At 37.1% G+C, this 27,939-nt stretch overlaps 1 protein-coding gene across 2 annotated transcripts in view; it reads right to left on the minus strand.

Annotated features, from left to right (window-relative positions):
- Nucleotides 1–27,939, minus strand: part of KCND2 (potassium voltage-gated channel subfamily D member 2) — a 622,261-nt gene that overhangs the window by 32,071 nt on the left and 562,251 nt on the right. For both annotated transcript variants that reach the window (XM_043966445.1, XM_043966444.1), the window contains exon 3: nt 184–346. In XM_043966445.1, the coding sequence (XP_043822380.1) occupies nt 184–346 (163 nt within the window). The remainder of the gene's footprint in view (nt 1–183; nt 347–27,939) is intronic.

Here is a 27,939-nt window from a genome sequence, read left to right on the forward strand (position 1 = left end):
GCTTATTTTTGGATTGATTTTATCTTTCATGATATACCTTTCAGATATTTTAAGACGTGATTGTGCCTTCCCTATATATGTTCTTTTCTAGGCTAAACTGTTCTAGTTCCTTCAAGTGAGCATCATAGAAAATAACTCTTAATCCCTTCACATATGCATGAAGGAGAATCTGTATTTACATACCTTTTGTGCCCGCCGTTTATCAGCTCGTTGATTTTGGTGATAGATTCGACTGAAGTTGGAGACAATCACAGGAACAGGCAGAGCAATAACTAAGACACCACTTAGGGAGCAGATGGAACCAAAAATCTTTCCAGCGATGGTCTTTGGTACCATGTCACCATATCTAAGAAAGAAAAAAAATAGGTATATAATTTTAAAAATCCAATACAAGCTTGCCTTTGAAATATCAGAAGAAATATATAATGATTAAAATTTGCTTTCTACTGTTAGCCCAATATTTTTCCATATTCATAGAATTTTCTTTTTTTTACTCTTAAAAAACATTTTTTTTTTGGTGGGGCAATGAGGGTTAAGTGACTTGCCCAGGGTCACACAGCTGGTAAGTGTCAAGTGTCTGAGGTTGGATTTGAACTCAAGTACTCCTGAATCCAGGGCCAGTGCTTTATCCACTGTGCCACCTAGCTGCCCCCATATTCATAGAATTTTAGAATTAAAAGGAAGCTTAGCATCATAGATGAGTTTCCTTTGTGTCCCCCCAATTTTATTCAACAGAATCTGAGCTATGGAGCATCTTTAAAAAATCATATAATTCAGCCTTCCCTCGGCTCAGAGGTCAGAGACTCACTCAAGGTCAGAGACTGACTTAGTGTTAGAAATAGCACAAGAAAACTGCTCTCCAGAAGAAAACCAATTCTTTCTCCATTTTAACATATTTCTGCTGATCTCTTATTACCAGATCAAGGTTTCATCATAGGCTATTTCTGATAGATATTAATGAATAGCCATGAAGTATGGGGATATGAATATCAACATTTATATTACAGCCATACAAAAACTCACTTTAAGATTTAGTGATATCTTGGGTTGGAGAATATCCTAGGGCAAAAATGGAAAGGACAATGGTAACTCTTCAATTATTACTTTATCCAGATGGTTTTTAAAAATACTACAATTGGTATTCTGTATTTTTTGTGCTGCAAGTTACATGTGTAGAACATATAAAATATTTCTATAATTGTTCTTTTCCAAATTGAGTAGGTTATGAAATTCAGATCGACTTTATAAACAAAAAGTTATCAGGCAATGATATTCTATTTTATTTTCTTGGTCATAGAAAGCCACTAAATGAGCAAAAGTACAAAATTTCCCTTCATGCTTTAGGGCCCATTTCTATATCTATGGGGATGGGGGCAGAATATTGACAAAAGGGTTCAGAATATGAAAAATGATGACACAAGTAGGCTATTACAGCATATCAATTTAACTCTGTTCTTTTAAAATATAAGGAAGTTTGGTGACCTATTGGAAATATTGTTGAAGAGTTTGAATCTTGTTCTTGATACTTATTAGTTGTGAGACCCTAGACAAATCATTTACCTTTTTCATGCCTCAGTTTCTTCATCTGTAAAATGAAGAAGTTGGGCTTGATGACCTCTAGATTGCCTTCCACATGTGAGTCCATTATTGCCACAAACTGACAAATTATTAAAGGACTTGGTGTGATGAAATAATGGAATTTATCAGATACTCAAAGACCCACCTGGAGATTAATCTATACTGATTGAATCAAGTGTGAGTGATTGACTGCTGATTAAGCCTACTTCAAGTTAATTGGATTGTAATCACACCTAGCTATCCCTTAAGAAGGTATTGTTCTCAGAAGCTAGACTGTGAACTCAACTTGAGAACACATTCAAAACCAATGGATTTGGATGACGCCAACCAATCAGCTTGAAGCAGTGTATAAGGACCGCCTCTGTTCTAGACCTATAAAAAGCTCCCACAAACAGCTTGCTAGAGAGTTCCTAATTAAAGCAGGCTCGTGGAGGAGGACTTCAGGAAGAACCCAATCAGGCTGGAACTCTAGGCTAGACTGGTGCTGAAGCTTCTGATTTAAGGCGACCACAATTTAGATTTTAAACATCACATTGGAACACATTCATATTGATTTTCTCATGATAATTGCAACCAGGGACAAAGAAGTTTGAGTGAAAGGGAAAAGTGCCTCCTAGGTTTTTAGAGGCAAATATTTTATGGGCAATGAAGAATTAGCAAAATGCTTTGAAGAACTTGCCATGATCCTGCAAATCTAATGGTTATTTACCTTGATGGCTATTGACTTCAAAGGCAAATATCAGTATAGAGAAAAATGGCAAAAAACTATACTAAACATTTTGCTTAGAGATCAGGAAATAAAGCCAGTCAAAGACTAATAGTCTAGTCTTATAGTCTAGTATAGTAAGGCTTACAGTATAGCCTTACAACAGGACATGATAAAGATTCTCTTTTGGTTTAGAGTCTAAAAGTGTTGGATGTAGTAAGATCAAGTGACATTATACACTTGAAATTGATGTTATCTTAATAGAAAGAAAAGCAAAGCAAATAGGAATCATAATCACTTGATCCATTGTGTGTATGCACATCCAGTTGGTTCCCAGGCTAGTTGGATCAAGAAAGTAAATATCAGATTGGTAGAAAGGCCAATGATAAGAAGACACAGCTCCAGTTCAAACTGTTCCTACTTTAGTAGAGCTCGCATCTCATTGATATAGGTACTTTCTCCACTAATATTGACCAAAGGAGTGTACTGAGAATGAGATACAATGTATAGTCAACCTGAGAAATATTTAAGAAAATAGATCTGGTGCTGAAAGGACCTCAAAGGCTTTCCTTTCCAGCCCCTATATTTCATATACAAGGAAACTGAAAGTCACATAGGCAAAAAGTGACTGAGCTGGGATTCTATGGTTATTATCAGAACCCAAGGAAGTGACTCCAGTTTGTTGGATGGATCCTCTATGGAGGCTTTATGGAATGATGTGATCAAGAATTCATCATAATGAGAAGGCATGAAGCACTTGGGATGTTATATTCTTGGGCTCAAAGATCACTGCAGATGGTGACTGCAGGCATGAAATTAAAAGATACTTGCTCCTTGGAAGGAAAACTGTGGGAAATTTGTATAGCATGCTAAAAAGCAGAGCTGTCACCTTGCCAGAAAAGGTTCATATAGTCCAAACTAAGGTTTTTCCAATAGCAATGCATGTCTGTGAGAGTTGTACTATAATGAAAACTGAATGCCGCAGAGTCAACGCTTTTAAATTGTGGAGAAGATATTTGAGAGTCCCTTGGACAAAAAGGAGATCAAACCAGTCAATAATTAAAGTAATCATTTCAGGCTCTTCTGAAGCTGAAGCTTAAAGATTTTGGCCACGTAATGAGAAGATAGGAATCATTGGAAAAGGTCCTGACGTAGGGAAAGATTGAATGCAAAAGGAAAAGGGGATGGCAGAGGATGAGATGGTTAGATAGTATCAGGGAAACAATAAACATGAGCTTAGACTTCAAGAGAATCATGAAGGTTCAGGCATGACTTAATGACTGAATAAGAAGGAGCACTTGGTACCTGCATAGCTGGAGGGAATAGGAAATTTGGACTTTTCAACTGTATTTTAATACTATCTTCAGGGAGTAATGGTAGTATCAGCATTAGGCTCTGAGAACAAGCAAGACACATTGAAGAAAGGAAAGGAAATCTTCTGACAACTCTAAAAAAAGGACTTCTAGGAGATATGTTATCCAATCAGTACATGAGCTCTAAGCGCCAGCCCATTTTACCTTGGATTCTACATGGACCAGTGAGAGACTATGTCACAGATTTGGGGGAAATGTTTTGGACCAATTTTTTTTATAATATTTAAATATGCATGGCTAGTTGATATCAGCTAAGAATTATTGGGGAAGCACACCAGTGTGGGCTTGTGAGGTATAGTATCAGATAATTATGTCCAACTTCTCAGGGTTATCATTAGAACCCTGAGGGGGGATATAATAACTACCATCTGGAAACTGACTTGCTATTATGAGTGTGGGTTGAACAGTAAGTCAATAACCTGAGAAAACTTGCTGTTGCCATAATTGGGACTTGACATGACTCTCACATAGGTTTGGAGCACTTTCATGCAGATACATACAATTAACATTTAATCAGGGCAATGTGGGGACTGGGACTAATTGTGGTTGCAATACTCTTTCCCTCCTTTTGCACATACCTTTTTCCTTTTATAATATTTCCTCCTCTTTAAAGGTAGTATCAATATTCATTTTAAACATCTTATCTGTTAACAAAATGGTAGTTGGAGATGGAGGGTCCCCAGTATGATTTACACTGGACCTTGGATCTCCTTGGGAAAGAGAAAGCATGCTATGATAAAAAGAACACTGGATTTGGAGGGAGAGTTCAAATTTTGCCTCTCTGTTATTTGCTTCAGTTTTGCTGTCTGTAAAATAAAGGATTGGATCAGAAGTATTCCATGCTTACTTTTAGCTCTGAATCTATGATATTATGATGTCGTTGGGTAGTGGTAGTAAAAGTGAATTTGAAATCCAGCTAAGGCAATGCTTAGCACAGTGCTTGACACATAGTAGGCATTTAATAAATGTGTACTGATTGATTGATTGATTGATTGATTGATTCAGTGACTGATGAGACAGGAACCTGCTCAGAGGAAGGGTAGGGGGTGGGGCTATCTCATTTAGTTATGCCATGGTGGGGATCTTGGTTTTGCTCACCAAGTTAACTATTCAGTAGAGATCTCATCCATATTTTTTCCTAAAGAAAGAAGTCAAGATATCTTATGCTGAAAAAAGAATATATTTCAATATCAGATATCTTAGAACAGATATCTGAAATCTTATCTTAGAGATATCTTAGAATACAAAGATTTTTAACAACCAATATTTATGTATTTGACAACTTTTGAAATTTTTAGATATCGCCTCCAAGACTGCCTGCTTTGGATTGATGATCTTTTTCTGTCCTTGGCAAAACTGCTTATATAAGTTTAGTTTGTTCCTTATATTCTGTGTTAAATTTTATGCTAAGTCTAGCAGTATTATGTATTCCATTTTCCCTGCTGTCCTTCAGATTCTTAATCTTATGCAGATAGTCTAATCTAAAATTCCTTCAAAAACTCCTAGAAGAAGTTACATGTTATTTTTATTTAAGACTTGATCCATGGACTATGTAGGGTGCTAAGGATCTTACACAAAAGAAATATTTAATTCAACTCAATAGGGGCAGCTAGGTGGCGCAGTGGATAAAGCACTGGCCCTGGATTCAGGAGTACCTGAGTTCAAGTCCGGCCTCAGACACTTAACACTTACTAGCTGTGTGACCCTGGGCAAGTCACTTAACCCCAATTGCCTCACTAAAAAAAAACCAATTAATTCAACTCAATATAATAGAAAAAAAATTATTCTTTATGGAGAAAAATATTTCTTCTAGGACAAAATACACAATCCTCTTTCTGGTCAATCAGTCAATAAACATTTGTTAAGAGCCTACTATGTCTCAGGCACTGTACTAAATGCTTGGGACACAAAAAAGAGGCAAAAGACAGTCTTTTCCTCAAGGAGCTCACAGTATAGTGAAATTATTTGAAGCCTTTCACCATCTGGTTCCCAAGTGCCTTCCCCGTCTTATTTCACATAAATCCCCTTCAAACACTTTCCCTTCCAGATAAATTGGCCCACAAGATATTCCCTTGGCAAACATCAAATCTTCTGGCCTATGTCTAACCCTACATGTGGAATATACTTCTTCCTTGGGATACCTTGTAAAATCCCTTGCTACCTTCAAAGCACCATTCAGAAGATACCTACAGCATGACATCTTCCATGATCTTCTTAATTATTAATACTTGAAATTACTCTCTTGAAATTACTTTGTTATATATGTATATATGTGATATCTATAGATATAGATATAATGTGTATATACATAAACATATACAAACACACACATATATGTATATTTGTATACATGTTTCCTCCTGGTAGAATAATTTTCTTGAAGGCAGGATAGTTATATTAATATCTTCAAATCCTCAGTGTCTCATATAGTAGGCAGAAATTCTTAATGCATTGAATTAAATATTCCCAAATAGAATTATCCAAATCATGATAAGAGGTTACAGTTTTTGAGAAATCTGGCCTCAGACACTTACCAGCTGTGTGACCCTGGGCAAGTCACTTAACTCTGCTTCAGTTGTGTAAAATGAGCTAGAGAAGGAAATGTTAAACCACTCCAGTATCTTTGCCAATAGAACCCCAGAAAGGGGTCATGAAGAGTCATATGTAACTGAAAAAAATTACTAAACAATCCATTTACTTACATGCTAAGGCAGAAAGAATGTTGGATCTGCAGTCAGAGGACTTGTTTTCAAGTCCTAGTCCTACCAGTTACTATCTTTGAAAGTTGTGTAAAGTTATTTAACCTCTTTGGGACTCAGTTTCCTCTTTTGATTGTTAAAAAGAGCAGGTAAGGGAGGAGCAGCTAGGCGGCACAGTGGATAAAGCACTGGCCTTGGATTCAGGAGGACCTGAGTTCAAATCCTAGCTCAGAGACTTGACACTTACTAGCTGTTTGACCCTGGGCAAGTCACTTAGCCCCCATTACCCTGCCCCCCTCCCAAAAAGCAGGTAAGGTTTATCTCTTTAGATAAGACAGAGCCTGCTACTTACTAATTTTGATTATTTTATTGTAGGCACCAAAAGAGAAAAAAGAAACCGAGTATTTTGCAACTAGCCATAAAAATAGCCTAGATCTTGGTGCAAAAGGAAGAAAATGCTAATTTCAAAATAAAGCCTGGATGCTTATTTTAACTCACTTTTCCTCTTAGAATTAGCACAGCCCAAATTAGTAGGTATAAGGAAGAACAGTGAATGGATTTCTAAACAGATGCTCTGAAACTCAGAAATAGTGTATGCATTATATAGGGCAGGTGCTGTTATAATAAATAGACTTTATTTCAATGATTACAATAGCATCTAAAACATCATTTATTTTGACGGAGGGGAGGTTACTATTTGAGGGCGTAGGTTTATTGTGTTGCAAACAAAAGACATCTTTAAAAAAGTTAGATGAAGGGGACTGGGGTTTTTATAACACCCTGGGAAAAGCCATTAGCTGTCTGTATTTCTTTTAAAAACAAGTATTGATTCTGTGTTTGAGTTCTTTTCCTGCAACTAGGTCACTAGAAATTTCTGAGTGCAGGTCAGAGAGAGCTCAGGACCAGTTCTACTGATCTAAAAGCTGACTTACTTTATTAACTGATAATTCTACCCCGCAGTGGTCTTGGAAACTGTGTCACCTCAGAATTTTCTGCTCAAAACTTTGGCTTTCTAGGATGATTTTATGTACTTTGCTGATTTTTATATTACCCTGTGATGGTCCATGTTCATTAACAGTCCGGTTCCCCCACCTTTCCCCGCTGCCAGAATACTATAGCAGGGATACCAATTTAATAGAAGTTCTATATGAAAAAGAACTTTGCATCTCTCCTATAATAGATTTCATTTGGGGAAAGCGGGGAGGGGGGAGGCATCGAGGTGACATAGTAGATTAAGCACCAGCCCTAGTTTCAGGAGGACCTGAGTTCAAATCTAGCCTCAGACACTTGACACTTGCTAGCTGTGTGACTCTGGGCAAGTCACTTAACCCTCATTTCCCTACCAAAAAACAAACAAACAAACAAAAAAACCCCCCTCAAACCCAATGGATTTTATTTGGAAATTGGTATTTATTCTTTCTTGGAATTTTGTCTTTTATTATTGGGCATATCTATAGACCCCATCGTCATAATATTCTGGCTAGTTTGGACATCAATAAATTTACTTTTCCCTTTTCCCTTTAAAGGCAATCAAATAGATTATCACAATCTGATTATTTTATGAATAAAAAAGTGCAAAATGAAAATGAAAAAAATGCAAAGAAATTGGGGCAAGGTTAACTAAGAACTCTGGTCACAATTTCTACTAAATTTGGAATGGAGGCAGACATTTGCTTAAAAAATACTCGGTAACTGATTACTGGTATATATAGTCAATACAAACAGTCTGCACTTAGGGACACTTCATCAAAGAAATTCTCTAACATTGCCATTTAGTATTTTGCAACTACAGTATCATGAAATTCCCACCAGGGGGCAGAAGAGGCTAAATTATGTTTGGCAAACATTACTGACTTATTGAGGTGTCCACAATTGGAGAGGGAGAAAAATATTTCCCATTAAATTGCTTTACTGATTCCTTATCTTTTATTTAGTCCCACACAACATTTTAGAGGTATTTGGAACAACTTATTCTTCCCAAAAAATGTCTAATAGGGATGGGGCAGGAAGATAACTTGGGGTGTGTGTGTGTGTGTGTGTGTGTGTGTGTGTGTGTGTGTGTGTGTGTGTGTACATTTAAAGAAAAGATGTAAATAATCCAGAAGACATCTTGCTGTTTATTCTAAAACATTTTGCTGTTTATTTTAAAAAGAAAGAAGTAATTTATGTGTTGTGAAACTTTAATATAGTTTAATCTGAGACACTCAGAAATAACTCTATTGTGGGAAGGAATAAGAAGAGAGAGGAAGAGGGAGAGAGGACAAGAAAAAGAGAAAGTGGGAGAGAAATAGATAGTAAAGGAGAGAGGGAGGGAAGGAGAAAGTTGGAGAAGGAAGAACAGAAAAGGGGAGAGGGAGAAAGAAAGGGAGGGAGTAAAGGACAAAGAAGAGGGAGGGGGAGGGAAATAGAGGAGAGAGAGAATGGAAGTAGGGAGATTAAAAAAAGAATGAAGGAGGGAGGGAGAGAGGATAAGACAGAAAGGGAGAGAGGAAGAGTGTGGAAAAGACAGGGAAGAAAGTAGAGAGAAATAGACAAAGACAGAAACATACATTTTAGCAATTATATTTAAAATATTTTGTTCTTTTTCTCAGTTGAGTTTAGCCATTTAGACAAGAATTTGTAACAACTGTAAAAGCAAAAACACTTTTTTTCTCTGTGTGAGTGTGGGTGTGAGTGTGTGTGTGTGTGTGTGTGTGTGTGTGTTTGTTGGGGACAGTGAGGGGCATGGGGAGGGAGGAAGAGATATTATGGTATAGTAAACAGAGAGCTGATTTTGGACTCAGGATGACCAAGGTTCAAATTCTACCTTGGACACTGACTAGTTGTCACTTAGTCTCTCCGGGCCTCAGTTGCTCATATGTAAAAGGAGAGTGTTGGGCTAGATCTCATCTATGATCATGTTGGTATTTCATGTTTTGGCCAACATGGATGCAGAACGATGCTCTGAAAGATGATAACTACAATCAGAAATCTTTCATAGCTTTCAAGCTGGAATGAACCTCAGAGGTCCAACCTCTCTCTCTATTTTACCCATGAGGAGGCTGAGGCTAACAGAGGCTAAATATCTTACCCAAGCAGCACAGCTATTAAGTGGCAGGACAGCTCATTTAAAAGCTCCAGAAAATATTCTTACCTAAATGGTTACAATCAGCTTCAGACATTCATTAATCCAATCTTTCAGGTTACTTTCATGTTCTCAAATGATGACTGTCTGAGTCTGTTTCTCAGTAAAAAAAAAAAAAATCTACCCTCTTTTTTTTTTTTACTAAGTGAAAAAATACTATACTAAATAATAATAGATCACATTTATATAACACTATGTTTGGAAAGGTTCTGTACAAACATGATTTGATTTTATTCTCATGACAACTTGTGAGACAGGTACTATTATCATTTGCATTTTATAAATGAGGAAACTGGGATTCCTAGAGTTGAAGTGTCTTGCTCATAGCCTGAACAATAGGTATGCATCTGAAGAAGTGTCTGAAATGGGATTTGAACTTGAATTTTCCTGATTCCAATTCTGGAACTTGAGTCATGGTAGCCTATTGTCTGAGATCCATGTCTATAGAGATGACTCTGTTGTTGAGGATGAATGAATGAACACAAGGATGAGTAAATTTATATCTATATGTACCCAGGATAACTGGATAAGCCTGAAAAAGTGAGTTAGTTTTTTTTCCAATTAAATTTCAGTTTGTTAAGCTGGTCACGGCTAAGTAGTAATGGGCTATATCATTTCTATCTTTCTTATCTTCAGAATACGTCCCTGCTCTTTAGGAGGGTAGGCTTTTGAACATAGTAAACCCCAAACTGAATCTTTTCTTATGGTTTCTCTCCCTTACTCTCTCATCCCTATTGTAACTGATGAGCAACTCTTCTTACTGTATTGCACATTATTCCCTGCATATTTTGTCTCAATAGTTCTAAAATCATGTGAGTGCAAAAGTCACATGTCTTAAAACAAAAAGAAGAAATATGAGAGGGGGCAGCTAGGTGGCACAGTGGATAAAGCACCAGCCTTGGATTCAGGAGGACCTGAGTGCAAATCTGGCCTCAGACACTTGACACTTACAAGCTGTGTGACCCTGGGCAAGTCACTTAACACTCATTGCCCCTGCCAAAAAAAAGAAGAAAAAAAGAAGAAATACAAGAGGCTTTGACATCTGTCATTACAAAGTCACTTAGAAATTATGAAAAAAAGAGACTAATATAGAATTCAACTTCATCTTAATCTAGAAATGCTTATTTGGCACTAAACAATCTCTTTTAAAAATAATCATAGCTAGCATTTATATGGTGCTTTAATGTTTGTAAAATGCTTTCCAAATATTATTTTAATTGATCCTTATGACAATTATGAGAAGCAGATGCTATGATTATCTCTATTTTATAAATGAGGAAAGTGAGATGGACAGAAGTTACTTGACTTTCCCAGAGTCACAAAGGTAATAGATTTTTCAGGATGAATTTGAACTCAGGCTCCCCTGATTCCTGGTCAAATTCTCTATCACCTGTACCATCTAACTGTCTGAAAAAATCAATAGGGGGGGGCAGCTAGGTGGCGCAGTGGATAGAGCACCGGCCCTGGAGTCAGGAGTACCTGAGTTCAAATCCGGCCTCAGACACTTAACACACACTTACTAACTGTGTGACCCTGGGCAAGTCACTTAACCCCAATTGCCTCACAAAAAACCAACCAAACAAACAAACAAAAAAAATCAATAGGAACATATTTAGTTAGGGATAGTTGAGGAGAATAAATCCATATCAAGTGACAAAAATCATAGAATTCATACTATCCTTTAATACAAAATAAAGTGACTCTGATATAATTGTTACCCCTGTCCCAAAGTCCTTTGGTATAGAACTCTCTCCTCATTGGTGGAAATAAATTCACTCCTCTGCATGAGGGGTGGGGTGGAGATGTCAATAGCGGGAAGCTCCAGTCTTCTTCAACCCTCTTTGGGGATTCTTCAAGTTTTATATCTTTAAAGCATCAAGTCACTTGTGGAGCTACTGACTTCCAGGCTGGAGAGGAAAGATGTAAGCTTGAAATCAGGGGCTATTTTTGCCTTGCTTTGTATTTTCCTAGTGTTTAGCCCAGTGTTTGGAAAATAGTGATTCATATGTGCTTATTGATTCTTAGCCAAAAAGCATAAAGATGATAAAAAAGATAAAAATAGGTAATTTTGATAACATAATTTTGAAAACTTTTGCATAAACAAAAGTTACACATGTAAGAAGTAATACAGTGACTGGAGAAAATATCTTTATAACATATATCTCTGATAAGTGTTTGGTTTCTAAGATATATTGATAACTAAAAGAAATATGTAGACCATTCCTCAATAGAAAAAATGGTCAAAGGTTATACATAAACAACTTTCAGAAGAATTGCAAACTTCATCAAACATATGATAGAATGTTCAAAATCATTAATAGTAAGAGAATTACAAGTCAAAACAACCCTAAAGTTTTATTTCACATGCAGCAAATTGACAAAGTTGACAAAAAATGGGAACAGTCAATCCTGGAAAGGTTGTAGAGAAGTCATTCATTGGCAGAGTAGTGCATTAGTGCAAACATTCTGGGAAATAATTTGAATCCAAATAAAGTGACCACAAATTCTTTAACCTATGACCCTAAAGATCTTATTACTAGATACATATTCCAAGCAGGTCATTAACAAAGAGGAAGGTTTCAAATATACCAAGATATTTGTTGCAGCACTTTTTGTGGTATCAAAGAACTGGATATATAGTAGATTCTCATCAGTTGAAGAATGGTTAAACACACTGTGGTAAATCAATGAAATGGAATATTACTATGCTTTAAGAAAAAAAAAACATGATAAGCAATGTGAAGTAAGCAGAGCCAAGAAAAGAGTATACACAATAAATGAAAAAAATGTCAGTGGAAAGAAGACCACAAAAAATTAAAAATTATTGTTGCCAGTCATGAAGAACAATTTTTGCCCTAAAGAAGAGATATGATATCTCTTCCCATTTAGTTTCTTTGCAGAAGTATAAGAGCTTCAACAAATGTGGAACACTGAATAAAACATCAGATTTTTTCCCAATGTATTGATTGGCTTACGCTGCATTTTAAAAAGTCTTTTTCTTCTTATTTTTTTGTTGTTGTTATTCTTGGTTGTAAGGAATGGCTTTTTGGGAATGACAGTTGAGGATACAGACAGAAATCTAGGCAAAAATCAATAAAAATTTATTCAAAATAAAGGGCTTTTGATTTATCAAATATTATGATCCATTATGATCTGACAGTTTTTATGACACCATGATAAGACCATATCTGTAAAGTATTTCGTAGACTTTAAAGGGCTTTATTATTATTGTTATTTGTTATTACCTAGAGACCATATGCTTGCAAGATGGGAGAAGTGTTTATTCCAGACTCCTGGGCTGTCTAAGAAAAAATTTTGTCTCATGATGAACAGGAGGTCTTGAGCCAAAAGAAGGGAGATCTTGCTCTCCTTTTCTCTCTTCTGACTCAAGGTATTGATGATTTTAAGCTACAGGTATTTCTGGCATGTTACATTTTTATATTGTGAAATCTGAATGAACTTGATAAAATAGATTCTTCCCTTTCATTTTAAGAAGAAAAGATACATGGAGAGGAAGTAAGGTCATCCCAGGGAGTAAGTCAACAATAATCTTGTATGATATGTCCCAGGGTTAGTGACTGATCCCCTTTATCCACATTTCTGGTCTTCCACAAAGAGAACTGATGTTCAAAATAACAACTCTTAAAGCATTGCAATATCCCAGAGGAATGATTCAATGAAGCTCGCTGTACTGAACTAAAGCAGGAAAACAGAGAAACGCATTTTGGAAAGATTTTTTTTTTTAACAAGGGCGGAAAGGAATAAATATATTTTTTCTATAGAGGTTATCCTTCAGTTAACTAGAGAATTCAATTAATGAGATCATCCTATGGTTGTAACATTCTCGTTAATGTAGGTTTTTACTGTACTTATTTTCTCTTATCTTATGGGTTAGAGACATAAATCCATGTAGATGAGCCAAATGGAAATTGAGAAGGTAAGAGAAATACTCTGGGTGCCTGTACAGTTTATAAAAAATTATATACAAGGTTATTTTTTCTATAGATCTCTCAGCACATTGTGAGAATGATTTTAAGTGTTACAGTTCTTATAATAAAGTGTTGTTCTTGTATTTGGTATTCCTTAACCAGGCTTCTCCTCGTCATTTGTTCTGCTCCCTGCTCACACATCCACCCACACTCACTGGGCCATGAGGAGGAGTTAGCATATTCTTTGCTGCTCACTGTTACTTCCAGGCCTTTACTCAGACACCACCATTCCTTCAAAGTCTCCACCATCAGATTATATGACTTTGCCCAGACCTCTGTCATTCTTATCTGTCACTCTCTGGGATACATTCCTACTCTCCTCTATAGCTTCAGCATCTGGCTTAAAGCATTTTTCTTTACCTCAACACTTCTCCCTATCCTTGGTCACTTAAATATTCACATTGACGATGTTTTGAACACTGTGATTTTACAATTTGTGACCTCCTTAGTCACTTGACTTCGGCCACCCAGAGATAGTTATGACTTTGATCTGCCTTCAAATTACTATACTTTTAAGGGCCACAGTGCTGCAATTCATCTCTTCATACTCAAGTTCCTGCCTTTCACACCTTTGATTGCTCATGAACCTGATCTTCATTACTTTGATGTTGCCTCCCATTCCGTTCATCTAGTACCTCGTATAGATTCTACCTTCCTGATTTTCTCTTTACAGTCTTGACATTTTAGTTGGCTATTTCAGCAGGGTACTGTTTTCCATTCTTGAAGCCCTTTTCCCTTTGTCCCTGACTCTGAGTTTACTACCACAATTTGCCTTCTCACAGCCTTCTCCCAAACTACAAAGTATTGCTTTTGGAGGTCACCAAGCAGTGGAAAGTAGACAGGTGGCAGAGTGCCTAGAGTGCTAGAGTGGTTATTAGGAAGACCAAAGTTCAAATACTGCCTTAGATACTTAATAGCTATGTGCCCCCGGGCAAGTCATTTAACCTCTCTGTACTTCCATTTTTATATATATAAAATTATAGATGGATGCAGTGGCCTTTGAGGTCCCTTCTAGCTCTAAATCTATGATCTATAATCTATGATGAATGGGTCTCATAGGAATTCATGCTATTTATCCTCATCTGGGCTCTCTGCTGAATAAGAATGAATACTTCTATCCACCTCTGATTAACTCCCTATCATATACTCCACAGCTGCTGTTCTAAACATTCTCCTTTCTTCTAAAGCTCCAATTTTACCCCAGCTTCCTTTCTCTCAGCAGTTGACCTTGCCTTCTGTTTCACCGAGAAGACTAAGACCATTCATCACAGGATGCCTTGCTTCTACTTCTTCATGATTCAAAATCTGTTTTCACTAATTCTTTCATCCTTGTTTATGGTCTTACAGAATAATGTCCTCCACTTGTAATTTGGATCAATCTCCCAGGACCAATCACTGCTTATGCTCATCTTCAGTCATGCTCTCTCTCCCCCCCCCTTTTTTTTTTGCACGGGGCAATGGGAGTTAAGTGACTTGCCCAGGGTCACACAGCTAGTATGTGTCAAGTGTCTGAGGCTGGATTTGAACTCAGGTCCTCCTGAATCCAGGGCCAGTGCTTTATCCACTGAGCCACCTAGATGCCCCCAGTTATGCTCTCTCTATTTATACCTTCTTTTTGTCTAGAAACATGCTGTAGGCTGTTTTATTCTTACCTGTTACCCCTCCCTTAAGTTATTATATAATAGCACTTTTCCCCCTTCACTGCTAACCTTCTAATAAAAGAAGCCTACATTTGCACCTTTTACTTCCTCATCACCTGCTTACTCCTGAACCTCTATAATCTGGTTTCAGTCCCCATCACTCTACTGAAAGTGTTGGCCCTACTGTCACAAGGGATCATTTAATTGCCAATTCCAAAGACCTTTTCTTTGATCTTCCTCTCCAACCTTTGTGTAGTATGGAGACAGGTGGCGTAGGAGTCAAGAGTGTTGGCCTGGATTCAGGAAGACATGAATTCAAATATGACCTCAGACACTAGCTGTGTGATTCTGGGGAAGTCACTTAATTCCAATTGCCTTTAAAATATCTGGGACCATCTCCATGCATCCTGATATATATTTTGCCACTGGACCCAAATGGCTCTGGAGGAGAGAGTGAGGTTGGTGATTTTGCACAGCCCTCCATCACTTTAATCCAATTGATTTTAAGTCATGACATCACCCCAATGTCATGTCCTCTTCAAGAATAAAGGACGGGTGAAGCTAGGTGGTGCAGTGGATAGAGCACCCACCCTGGAGTCAGGAGGACCTGAGTTCGGGTCTGGCCTCAGACACTTAACACTAGCTGTGTGAACCTGGGCAAGTCACTTAACCCCAATTGCCTCACCAAAAAAACCCCCAAAACAAAAACAAAACAAAACAAAAAAAAGAATAAAGGACAAACAACAACAAAGTGGAAATAATAATAGCACCTATATCTTAGGGTTGTTGTGAGAATTAAATGAGACAATAATTGTAAAGTGTGTAGAATAGTATCAGGCGTAGCAGTAAACACTATATAAATATTAATCATTATTATTTAATAACAGTTACCACTCTCTCCTTCATATTATCTTTCTTTCATTTCTGTAACACAGACCTTGCTCTCCACACACTTTTCTTGTTTCACAATTATCTTCATTGACAACCTCTTCACATCTATAGAAATAGCTCCCAAATACAGTCTGAATCTCTCCCCTGAGTTTTCTGGTCATACCTTTCTCTGTTTTAAAAACATGAACCAAAATATCTATAGTAGCACTTCTCGTACTAGCAAACAACTGGAAACAAAGTAGATGCCCATTGCTTGGGAAATTGCTAAACAAGTCATGCAATATCACTGTAATGGGATACTACTATCCTCTAAGAAATGATGGATATGACGAATACAGAGAAGTTGGGAAGGCATATCAGCTTATGCAAAGTGAAGAAAGAACCACCATGAAAACAATATACACAATGACATCAACAATATAAGTTGAAATAATAACAACAGCAAACCAATGGAAAGTGAATGGTATGGAATCATGACCTAGTTTTGCACCAAAGACGAGACAAAAAAGTCTCTTGTCTCTGTTTCTCTGCAGAAGTGAGGGAGTATAGGTAAGGAACATTGCATATAACATTAGACTTTTTGAAGTACTAGCCAGTTTTTCTAAGCCGTTTTCCTTCCTTTTATTCTTTGTTATAAAGGATTGTTCTAGGAATGCATGTGCATGTGGTAGAGGGAGGCTCTACTGGGAAATGTAGGTGTTGTTAAAATAAAAATATCAATAAAATACATTAGAAACAAAATAGAACTTCAGTGTTTCTCCATGATTTCTACGATGAAATACAAAATTACATTTAAGCTTATCTACAATCTCGCTCTAATTTACTTTTTCAGCCCTATTTCACTCTACTCCATTTTTTACATATCATATGTTGCAATCAGACAGAACCACCAGTTTTATTCCTTGACATCCTTCTACCCCACTCATTCCACTTCCATATCTACGCCTTACTCAATTTATTCCCCATGCCTGGAACATATTTCCTCCATTTCTCAGTTTGCTGGAATCCTTTCTCTCCCTTCAGGTCTCAGCTTAGCTATCCCCTCTTCCATGAGGGCTTCACTGTTTTCCTAATTTAAAGTAATATTTCCCTCCTCAAAATTTCTTAGAACACTTTGTTGTGGTGACCTGAGCCATGACTGCATTTCATCTTCTAGCACATTCACTTTTATGTTTGTCTTCTCTGCCTTATCACCTTATAAGCCCCATGATGGCAGGAAGTTTGCTGCTTTTTATCTTTGTGCTACCCTTAGAGTGATTGTGTACATAGTATGCATTTAAATATTTTAATAGAATTTTCTTGAGTAAATGTTAATACACATTCAGTGTAGATGACTAATAGATACTCATGAATTATGCTGACATTAAATATTTCTCCTAATATCTGTTCCAATATTCTCAATCTGGGACCAAAATTACTATTCCTTTCTTGATCTCAATGCTGGATTAAATTTCATTTTGGAGTAGCATGTATTCTTTCATTTTAGGCTTTTAGCATCCTTGTTTTCCTTGGTGTTATATACTCCTTTCCCAATTCCCCTATACCTTAACTGTTACATATGTATGATTGTCTACTTATTTATCTTGCATAATAATTATTATGTTATTATTCCCTTCTCCCTGTGTAAACCCCATGAGGGCAGGATAACATACAGTTCATTGCATATAGTAAGTCCTTAATAAATGTTTGTTGAATTCACTTTACTAAATTAAAAAAAATCATCACTGTCAAAGTGCTGGCATAAAGGCTTTTCATTTTTAACTTGAAATTTTGTTACTCTTACCTTTACTAAATAATTAGACAGTGGAAAACAAAACAAAACAAAAGACTTGATTAGTTGTTATAAGACCTGGATTATTTATCTCTTGCCTTTACCACAAACTAGGTGTGTGTTTTTAGATAAGTCACTTTGATCTTTCTATGTTAGTGACACTGACCTCCAGGCCATTCAATAAACAAGACACTTCATCTCTCCAGTTTGGTCATTCTTTATGGCTGACTGCAATGCCTGGAATGGTCTGTCCTCTCCTGGGCCTACTCACCTCCTTAGTTTCCTTTAAATTCAAACTAAAAACCCTAATTTTACTGGAAGACTTCCCAACTCTCTTAATTCTAGTGCCTTACCTCTGTTAATTACTTCTTATCCTCTGTGGGGCAGCTAGGTAGTTCAGTGGATAGAATACTGGGCCTGAAGTCAGAGGAAGACTCATCTTTCTTTGTAAAATCTGGCTTCAGACATTTACTGGCTGCGTGACCCTGGGCAAGTCACTTAACCCTGTTTATCTCAGTTCTTCATCTGTAAAAAAGAGGCAAAAGACAGTCCCTGCTTTCAAGGAGTTTATAATCTATTCAGGGGGAGGGGAAGGTTTACAACATATTAAAAATATATACAAAGCAAGCTATATACAGGATAAATTTTGTTGTTCAGTTGTTTTTCAGTCATGTCCAACTCTTTGTGACCCCATTCAGGGTTTGCTTGGCAAAGATAACTGCCATTTCCTTCTCCAGGTCATTTTTTTTACAGATGAAGAACTGAGAAAACCAGGGTTAGGTGACTTGCCCAGGGTCGCATAGCCGGTAAATGTCTGAGGCCAGATTTTACGAAGAAACATGATCTTCCTCTGACTTTACGCCCAATATTCTATCCACTGTGCCACCTAGCTGCCCCACAGAGTATATAAAAGAAGTAATTAACAGAGGGAAGGCACTAGAATTAAGAGAGGTTTGGGAAGTCTTCCAGTAAAATTAGGGATTTTTGTTGGGATTTAAAGGAAGCTAAGGAGGTGAGTAGGCCAAGCAGACATTTAATAAATGTTTGTTGGGGCAGCTAGGTGGCACAGTGGTTAGAGCACCGGCTCTTCTGGAGTCAAGAGTACCTGAGTTCAAATCTGGCCTCAGACACTTGACACTTACTAGCTGTGTGACCCTGGGCAAGTCACTTAACCCCAATAGCCTCAGCAAAATAAATAAATAAACAAACAAATAAATAAATAAGTAAATAAATAAATGTTTGTTGATTGATTGATTGATTGCCTTGTTTGTTTGTTTGTTTGTTTTTTTTTTTAGTGAGGCAATTGGAGTTAAGTGACTTGCCAGGGTCACACAGCTAGTAAGTGTTAAGTGTCTGAGGTTGGATTTGAACTCAGGTACTCCTGACTCCAGGGCCGGTGCTCTCTCTACTGCGCCACCTAGCTGCCCCTATTGCCTTGGTTTTTTAAACTGCCAAAGCAAGTGTTTGAACTTAGATGATCTCCAAGGTCCCTTCCAACTCGGAAGTTCTAAGATTGATATGATGGTGCCTGGTCCCTTTGTAACTCTACAAACTCAATATATCATTCTAGAGATGATCCGAGACCAGAGCAGTGAGTGATGTGTAGTATTCTTGACTAAATATAAGTAACAGAAACTTCCTGCCACACTGTTTATTTAAATATGCTTGATAAGCAGCAAAGCAGTCTAAGTAGTTTAAGAATCAAGGGAAAAAAATCTGGGTTTGCTTGTAAGCTGTAGGCAAGTCAGTTTCTGTCAAAACCCCCTATTTTGATCCAAGGTAAAATGATAATCAGTTAAGGACCAAAAATGTCTATTTTGACAGAGTAAGAAAAAATGCCAAATATGAAGCAATGTTATAACAATATCAAATTAGATCTGACAGTTGCAAACTGTTCTACTTGCTTGAGACAGGCACTGTAAGTGGTTATAAGAGCTGGTCCCTGGAGATTCCAAGCTGCTGGGGACAAAGTGCTGACAAGTGACCACTAATGAGGGTAAGTGTTTCAGGGTTGCAGCCAGCACCTAGCATCAGGGCCTCACACATAGTAGGCACATAATAAATGTGACTGAATTGAATCCTGGAGTAGATTATCTAAAATGCCACTACTAATAAACTCACCTTTTAGGGGAAAGTTAAGATATTCCCAATAGAGTTGCCTTGAAGAATGAAAAATGTCTGAAGATATTACCAGGGGCCTCTGGACAACTTTATTTTTCCCCCATTATCAAAATACAGATACATTTTCATTTGTACCTAAAAATGCCATGGTTTCACTTTGATATAGAAATTAAAGGGAGAAAAATGATTAAAGAAAAAAAAGCATAAAACAATACACCAAGATTATGGCTGAACAGTTTGGTGATAAATGAAAATATAATATGTCTGATATTTATTTATGGTGTGGTTTTGATTTTTTTAAAGAATACAACTTTTGTGATTGTTCTCAAAGTGGATATTAATATATACAGTACTATACTCTGATAATTTATAACACAAGGGTATATGTATTATATTTATAAGATACATGGAGCTGCTTCTGTCACCAATAGGTATTGGAGGTTTCAGGACAAGTCCTATAGCTCTTTCAACTTGAGTGCCTGCCATGAGCTGATGGGTATTTCTGATTAGGGTATCATAGACTGGATAAGGGAAAGAAACAAATATACTATTCAATAAAAAGTTTGCATGTTACATATATTGAATATAAATATAGCTCTAATGTTTTGATTCCCATCCCACAAGTCTACCGTTGAGCACTAATATACTTTGTCTTGTCCATTATTTACTATAACTACACATGGTAGGATTTCAGAGCTAGAAGGGACTTTGAAGTAATGTAGACTAGTCCCTTCAGATTATAGATGAGGAAACTGAGGCTACTCAAAAGTTAGTAAGATTCTCAAGCTCACAAAACAAGTAAGAGTGGACTGGGATTTGAGTTCTTGTTTTCAAAATCTAAATCTGATTAAATTCAGTTAAATTCAATTCAAACATCTTATTAAGCACCTACTATGTGCGAATCCTGTGTTCCTTTTTATTAGACCCATCTTTCATGTTAATAGAGGTGATTTTTCCTGTCATATTTGTTCCTAAAACAGGTTTAAATAGATGATGAATGAACAGAGACAACTGTGTGTCAAAAAAAAGGGAGGAGAAAAGGGCCTTTGCAGGTGGGAGGGTAGGGGTAGTAAAGGGGTGAGGAAAAGCACATTAAGGCAAATCTAATGGCTTCAATTCCAACTTTGCTGCTTTCAGTTTGGTCTGAAGGCAACTTTAGCTAGCAGACATTTTTTCTTGTTATGGGATTAAAAAGATTGATGGTGGCAGCTATGTGGGGCAGGGGATAAAGCACTGGCCCAGGATTCAGGAGGACCCGAGTTCAAATCTGGCTTCAGGCACTTGACACTAGCTGTGTGACCTTGGGAAAGTCACTTAACCCTCATTGCCCAGCCCCCCCAAAAAAAGATTTCGTGGCTTTTGTCAAGTGGTTCAACTTCCCTGGGATGAAGTCTCCTTATTCATAAAATGAGGCAATTGGTTTACACGAGTTTTTTCCCCTCCGATTTTACAAAATCGACTCCTTTGGTGGAATCTTCTTAGAATAATGTTTTTCAATGCATAAAAATAGAGGATTATGAAGGAAACCAATTATGTTGAGAAAGTTATCAAGAAAAAAACCCCAAACTAATTCTCAGCTTTAGAATTTCTGGTCTATGTGGCCTCTGAAATCCCTAGATGTATGACCTTATGACAGTCTGAGGGAAGGCTAATAGTAGATAGTGACTTCTTCAGGGAACCCTCAAATGTTACCTGTGCCCTAAAACACACTGCCACTTTGCCCTTTGCAGGTGGATTTTCTAGTAGTGTTGTATGGCAACCCTTCTTAGCTGAAAATGAGTTTTTCCTTCCACATGGGCAACTAATATGGGTTCCTATCCATAGGCACATCGATAAGGATTTATGACATCATCCTTCTTTTAGGAGAAAGAATCAAACTGGGAGTACATATTTGAAATAATATTATTAACTAACTTTATATATACTTTACAGTTTATAAGTTATATCATCCTTGTGATTTAGGTAAATTATCATCCCTATTTACAGATGAGGATACTGAGGCTCAGTGGGGGGGGTAATAATAATAATAGCAATAGTAGTAGCAGCTAGCATTTATATAGCATTTTAAGATTTGCAAAACTCTCTCTATAGAAAGTATACACATAATTCATACTTATATATATGTATATATATGTATCTCTGTGTATATATGTACATACACATATATACATATTTGATTTCCACAACTTCATGAATTAGGTGATGTTATTATCACCATCTTATTTCCTATTATTACCTCGACTGAGTTTAAGAGAGGTTAAGTGATTTGTCCAGGAATTCACAGCTAGTAAGTGTGTGAGATAGGATTTAAGCTGGGGTTTAACTGACTTCAAATCTAGTACTATATCTGTCATGTAAGGTAGAATTATCTAAGCTTTATAGCTATTGTCAGATATGGGAGTAAAACCCAAATCTGCTTGATTCTAAGTCCAGAAGAATGAATTCCAATCAGATGTGGTGGCTCATATCTGTATTGCCTCCTGGTGCATCACTTGAGCTCTAGAGTTCTGAGTTGTACTTGGCAAACTCAGCAGTGTCTGCACCAAGTCAGGCACTGATATAGTGGATCTCAGAGAGAAGAGGGCCTCTAGGCTGCCCGATGAGGGGAGAACTGACCCATGCTTGGACAACAGATCCAGTTAAAGCTTTCCTGCTGCAAAATATTGGGATGGAGCAAATGAGTGGTCATGGCAATTCCAGCCAGTATGAATGTGATAGGTAGACCTAGTCTGAAAGAAGACAGGAAAGAAGGCAGACAAGTAGGAAGGAAGGCAGGAAGGCAGGAAAAGAAAAAAAAACCCCTCACAATGGATTAATTCCATATCACAACCCCTCTTATAATAATATGCTAATATAATATATATTACTTTAAAGTGCTAAATTATGTGAAATTATGACTTTAACCCTGTGAGTCTTAAACTTCCAACTAAAATCAGATTTTTTTCTTTTGAACTCAATTTATGCTATTTAAAGCCCATACATAGTTTTTCTCATTTTGTGTATTTAGAGCCATGTAACTAAATGACCTCTACAGCTCAAGTTGTATTTTGATTTCTAGTAAGAAAAACTTTGAAAAAGAAAGCTTTGTTTTTAACTTTCAACCTTTGTCTAAATTCCTCATTAGGACATTCCAAGAAACTGTCAAGGCAGGCTTTAAAACTCACCTTTGCTGGTAAGTCATTACAGCATGTCAAATCATTTCTTCTTTCTCCTCTAGATCATTATAGCACAATTGCTTGGGCACCTGGCTGATGGCCTCCCTGAATACTCATTTCCAACAGTTGGATTTGTGATGAGTGTTGCTCAGTGCTCCTGACTATTTGTTTCTCTCTCCCAAGACCTCTGTATTGGTGTGATTCAGCAATTCTCTCCTAACATTTACTGTTAATGGGACTTCGTGTTGGGCCTAATTCACAGGTGTGCTTATTAAATGGTAAAATGTATATAAGAAGCTGGATAGAATGTCCATGATACCCGGCAGCCACAGAGGTTAGTCACATATAAGGTCAAATATTGCTGAAGATGTAAATCATAGTTTGTATGTATGGGAGCCCATTGACATTTTTGTAGAAAATTTAAATTTGGAGCAGAAAGTCTCTGAGACATGGAAGTATGTGGAAGTGGGGACAGAGATTCTGTATCACCAGCATCTATAAGTTAACTCCACAACGTACTGTAAGCTAGCTGTTGCTGATATTGCTGGGTCGGTTTAGCAGAGTGGCTGACAGAGAGGAAATATATATTATTTAGTAGTTTCCTATTTTAATCAATTATTTTAGGCGCAGCCAGGTGGTGCAGTGGATAAAGCACTGGCCATGGGTTCAGGAGAACCTGAGTTCAAATCCGGCCTCAGACACTTAACACTTACTAGCTGTGTGACCCTGGGCAAGTCACTGAACCCCAATTGCCTCACAAAAAATAAAATAAAATAAAATTTAATCAATTATTTTGTAATCTAGTTGCTTCTAAGCTTGGTAACCAGTTGACTTTATGCTGCTGAAGCAATGCAAATACTATAAAAACATCTAAATTTGAGCGTCTGGGGACAAACCATCTCCCTGCCAGCAATCCCCCAGGTATGACACTGTATACTACTCTCAGTTTAAACTTATTTCATTTGTGGGATGATATTTAAGACTGCTTCCTCTCATCTTTTGTTTCCATTATAAATGATTTAAAAAACCCTACTCTCTTAAGCAGAAATGCTTTCTATGATTGATTAGTCAATACTTTTAGGATCATAGATTCAGACGTGGAAGGGACCTTAGAGATGATCAAGTTCAGTCCCCTCATTTTACAGAGGAGGAAACTGAGGCACAGAGAGGTTAAAATGATTTGCTCAGGGTCACAGAGTCTCCATTAATAGAAGAAGAAGGATTTTCCCCAGGCCCTCTGACTCTAAATCAAGCTCTCTGTCTACATAAACACATTTATAATTCTTCAAGGACCATTTAAGTTATGTAAGAGAAGACATTTTTCTCTAATTTAGAATTTGAGGGAAAATTATAGAAGCTAAGTCCCCTAAATTAAAGGAACCTCTCACTCTGAGAGATACGTTAGTCCAAATGAGAACCAGAGCACCACAAAAGAGATAGTTTTCTTATTTCAGGCTTTTTAGAATTACTATTGACATAGAACACAGTGAGTACTTCCAGCTGAGGCCAATCACATTTGTTTCTCCTTCCCTACCATTTTCTTTTAATCTTTCAAGTGGGAGTGAACATCCTCTTTATTACTTAGGAGACACACTCTCATTAGAAATTATCCACTGAGTGGAGCAGATAAATCCTTAGTCAGAGAATCCTCACTTTTCATTAAAATATCTAAAGCATTGAGATTTGGCAATTTGATAAACAGTATTGCCAATCTTTTCCCTGTGCATTATTTCCATGGGCTTCTTTTACTTGCCTGGGTAAAGGGACACTCTTTATCATGAGCCCCAGCATGATCCTACGATTGAGCTGTCTTCTGTATATTTGACTCAGTGGTGCCTTACTCAACTACAAATGCAGTAACAAAAGGAGTGAGACTCCTTACTGTCTGGGCTGTCTTCTTCAGAATGCCTCTGCAATATTCCCCAAAGCAGTGCTGTCTTACTCAAATACAAAGGGAGTAACTAATCTGTCCAGGCCATGTATTCGCGGCCTCCACTCCAAACCAAAGGATCCTAGATTTAGAGTTGGAGTATACTTTAGAGGCAATACGACCCAGTCACCTTATTTTACAGATGAGACAATTAAGGATCATATAGGATAAATGACTCATTCCAGGTCACATAGGTAGTAAGTGACAGAAATGAGATTTGAATCCAAGTCCTCCAACTATGAATACAATGCTCAACAACCAGTACCATATTGCCTCTTCTCTACCTCATCATCATTTCACCTAACTACACATTGAATTAACAGATCTAAAAACAAAACATAAAAAACTCCCAAGCTCCACAAACTACTCATACTTACGGAACCAATTTGAACCACATTGGGCCTGCATCTGGTCGTAAAATCTTAGATTTACTGAATCTCCAATTTGGACGGAACAAAGAAAATATACAGGTCCATCTCCATCTCTATCCGAAGAATACATTTCCTTTGCTGATATGCTGCTGTCTGTTCATTGTAGGCAGCTCTAATTTTGAGGAAGGCACATATCTGTTCACCCTCCCTCCTCTCCCTAATAATTCTACTCATCAATCCTCATTTTTCATTTGGGGCAAAGATCATCACTCCTCCAAGTTATAACCATTCATAGAGGTAAAGATTGTGATAATCTTCTCTTCTAAATCTTTTCTTCTTTAAGTTAAATATTCTCAGATATTTCCCCAAATCCCCCTTTGACATAGTTTTGGGTCCCTTTAACATCTGGGTTGTCATCCTCTGCATTTGCCCCACCCAGAATACCACCACCATTACCTCCACCATCATCATCATCAACAACAGTAGTAGAAACAATACTAACAATAGCTAACATTTATATCGTGTTTTAATGTTTGCAAAGGACTTTAAATAGGTTATCTCATTCTATCCTCAAAATAACCCTAGGAGGCAGATGCTATGATGATACATATTTTACAGATGAGCAAGTTGGCACACAGCGGTTAAGTGGCTTGCCCAGGGTCACATAGCTATTATGTGTCTGAGATCTGACTTGAACTCAGTTCTTCCAGATATTCAGGTCCGTGTTCTATCCCCTGAGTCACCTGTAAGCTGCTAATAGAATGTTCTCTAAACCATTCCTAGTTGAATTGAGATTCATGCACACTGAGTTGACTTAATACTTCTTTCTGAGAGCAAGCACACAAAGTGTGTTTCTTCAACTAGGTTTAGAGAGGCTATCTCCCTAGTAGTCAGCCATTGACTTCTACCATTTGAAGTCAGAGAAGACATGAATCAGTGAAATTATAATGTCACATTCAGTGATTTTAAAAAATTAGTAGCTGCTTACTATTTGGTAAATAGGTGAATGTTACATATGATAATTTATATCCATATCTCTATATCTCTATCATTTATATATCTATCATCTATCTATCTATCTATCTATCTATCTATCTATCTATCTATCTATCTATCTATCTATCTATCTATCTATCTATATCTACTTGCCATGGTCTAAGAATACTGTGTTGGAACTCAGAAGCCCTAGTTTCTAATCTTATTCCACACAAACTCTCTGAGTCACAGTCTCTGTATGGTTCAGTGGAAATAATAATATATTTGGAGCCAGAAGACCTGGGTTTGAAGAATGGCTTTATTGCTTACTAGTTGTATGATCTAGTACTATTCTATTTCATTCTACCAGCAATTATTAAGGTTTAGACATTGTTTGTAAAAAGACAAAAGCAATATAATATTTGTCCTAAAAGAGATTATATGGTACTGGGGAGAAACATGTGAACAGATAAATTAAAATAGATACAAAGTAGTTGTATTTAGGAGGATGGCAGTCCTGGAGATTCAGGAAAGGCTGGGGTTCCTAACTTTTTTTGTGTCATAGACCTCTCTGGTAAAGCTTATGGACACCTCAGAATAATATTTTGAAATGAATTCAATAAGCTGCATAAAGATTATGAAGGAAACCAATTAAGTTGAAATAAAGTTATCAAAATATTTTAAAAACAAGTTAATGGGCTGCAGTATAAGAATGGTCTCTCCAGAGGGAGGTGGCACTTCAGATGGGTCATGAAAGCAGTTAGGATTCAATGAGTTAGATGAGGCAGGAGAATATTCAAGATGTGGCAGAAATCTGTGAAAAGGAAAAAAGGCATAAAATGGGATGTTGTGGATGATGAACAAGTAGGCTACAGAATGTGCACGAAGGGGAGTCATTCCTCACCCTTCCCATCTCCCCCATTGGCCTCAATATTCTCATCTGTAAAATGAGGAAATTGGACTAGTTGACCTTTAAAGTTGATTTTTGTATGAAGAAAAGGAGAATCATAACATGTGCCTTGCCTACTTCACAGGGCTATTTGGGAGGTCAAATGGGATAATAATAAAGGTTAAAGGATGTTCAAAACTCTAAAATACTATGCACATGAAAATATGAATTTCAATAGTTTATTATGTGAGATATATCTCTATCTAGCTCTATCTCTTTATCTTTATCTATAGCTATCTATAAAAATAAGATTGGTCTCTGTGAATAGAAAGTGAAAAGTGAGCAAAGAAATTAAGCAATTATCCAGAGAAGTTAAGCCAATTTCTACACCACAACTTTTGATTCAATTATCTGTGTATTTCAGGCACAAGCATATGGGTTGGGGGCTGGGATGAGGTTGCTGTTCAGGAATTGTGACAGTTTTAACAGCATGGTTTTGGAAATTCTACTCAGGGAACTTCCTTTTACAAGCACACAGGGGCAGAAAAATGGGAAAGATTTGAGCAACACTGTAGGTAGAATACAAATATATTCCCTCATGCATAAGAGGATCACGGACCAATGCGTTATTAAGGAGGATGTGAAGTGAAAAATAGAAAAATCAGAAGCAATGCATAAAGCTTTGGTCAGAAAAATTGGGAGATTAGATGGCTTGGGGTTGGTAATG

This window comes from Dromiciops gliroides, chromosome 5, assembly GCF_019393635.1.
Source record: "Dromiciops gliroides isolate mDroGli1 chromosome 5, mDroGli1.pri, whole genome shotgun sequence".
NCBI classification, from domain to species: domain Eukaryota; kingdom Metazoa; phylum Chordata; class Mammalia; order Microbiotheria; family Microbiotheriidae; genus Dromiciops; species Dromiciops gliroides.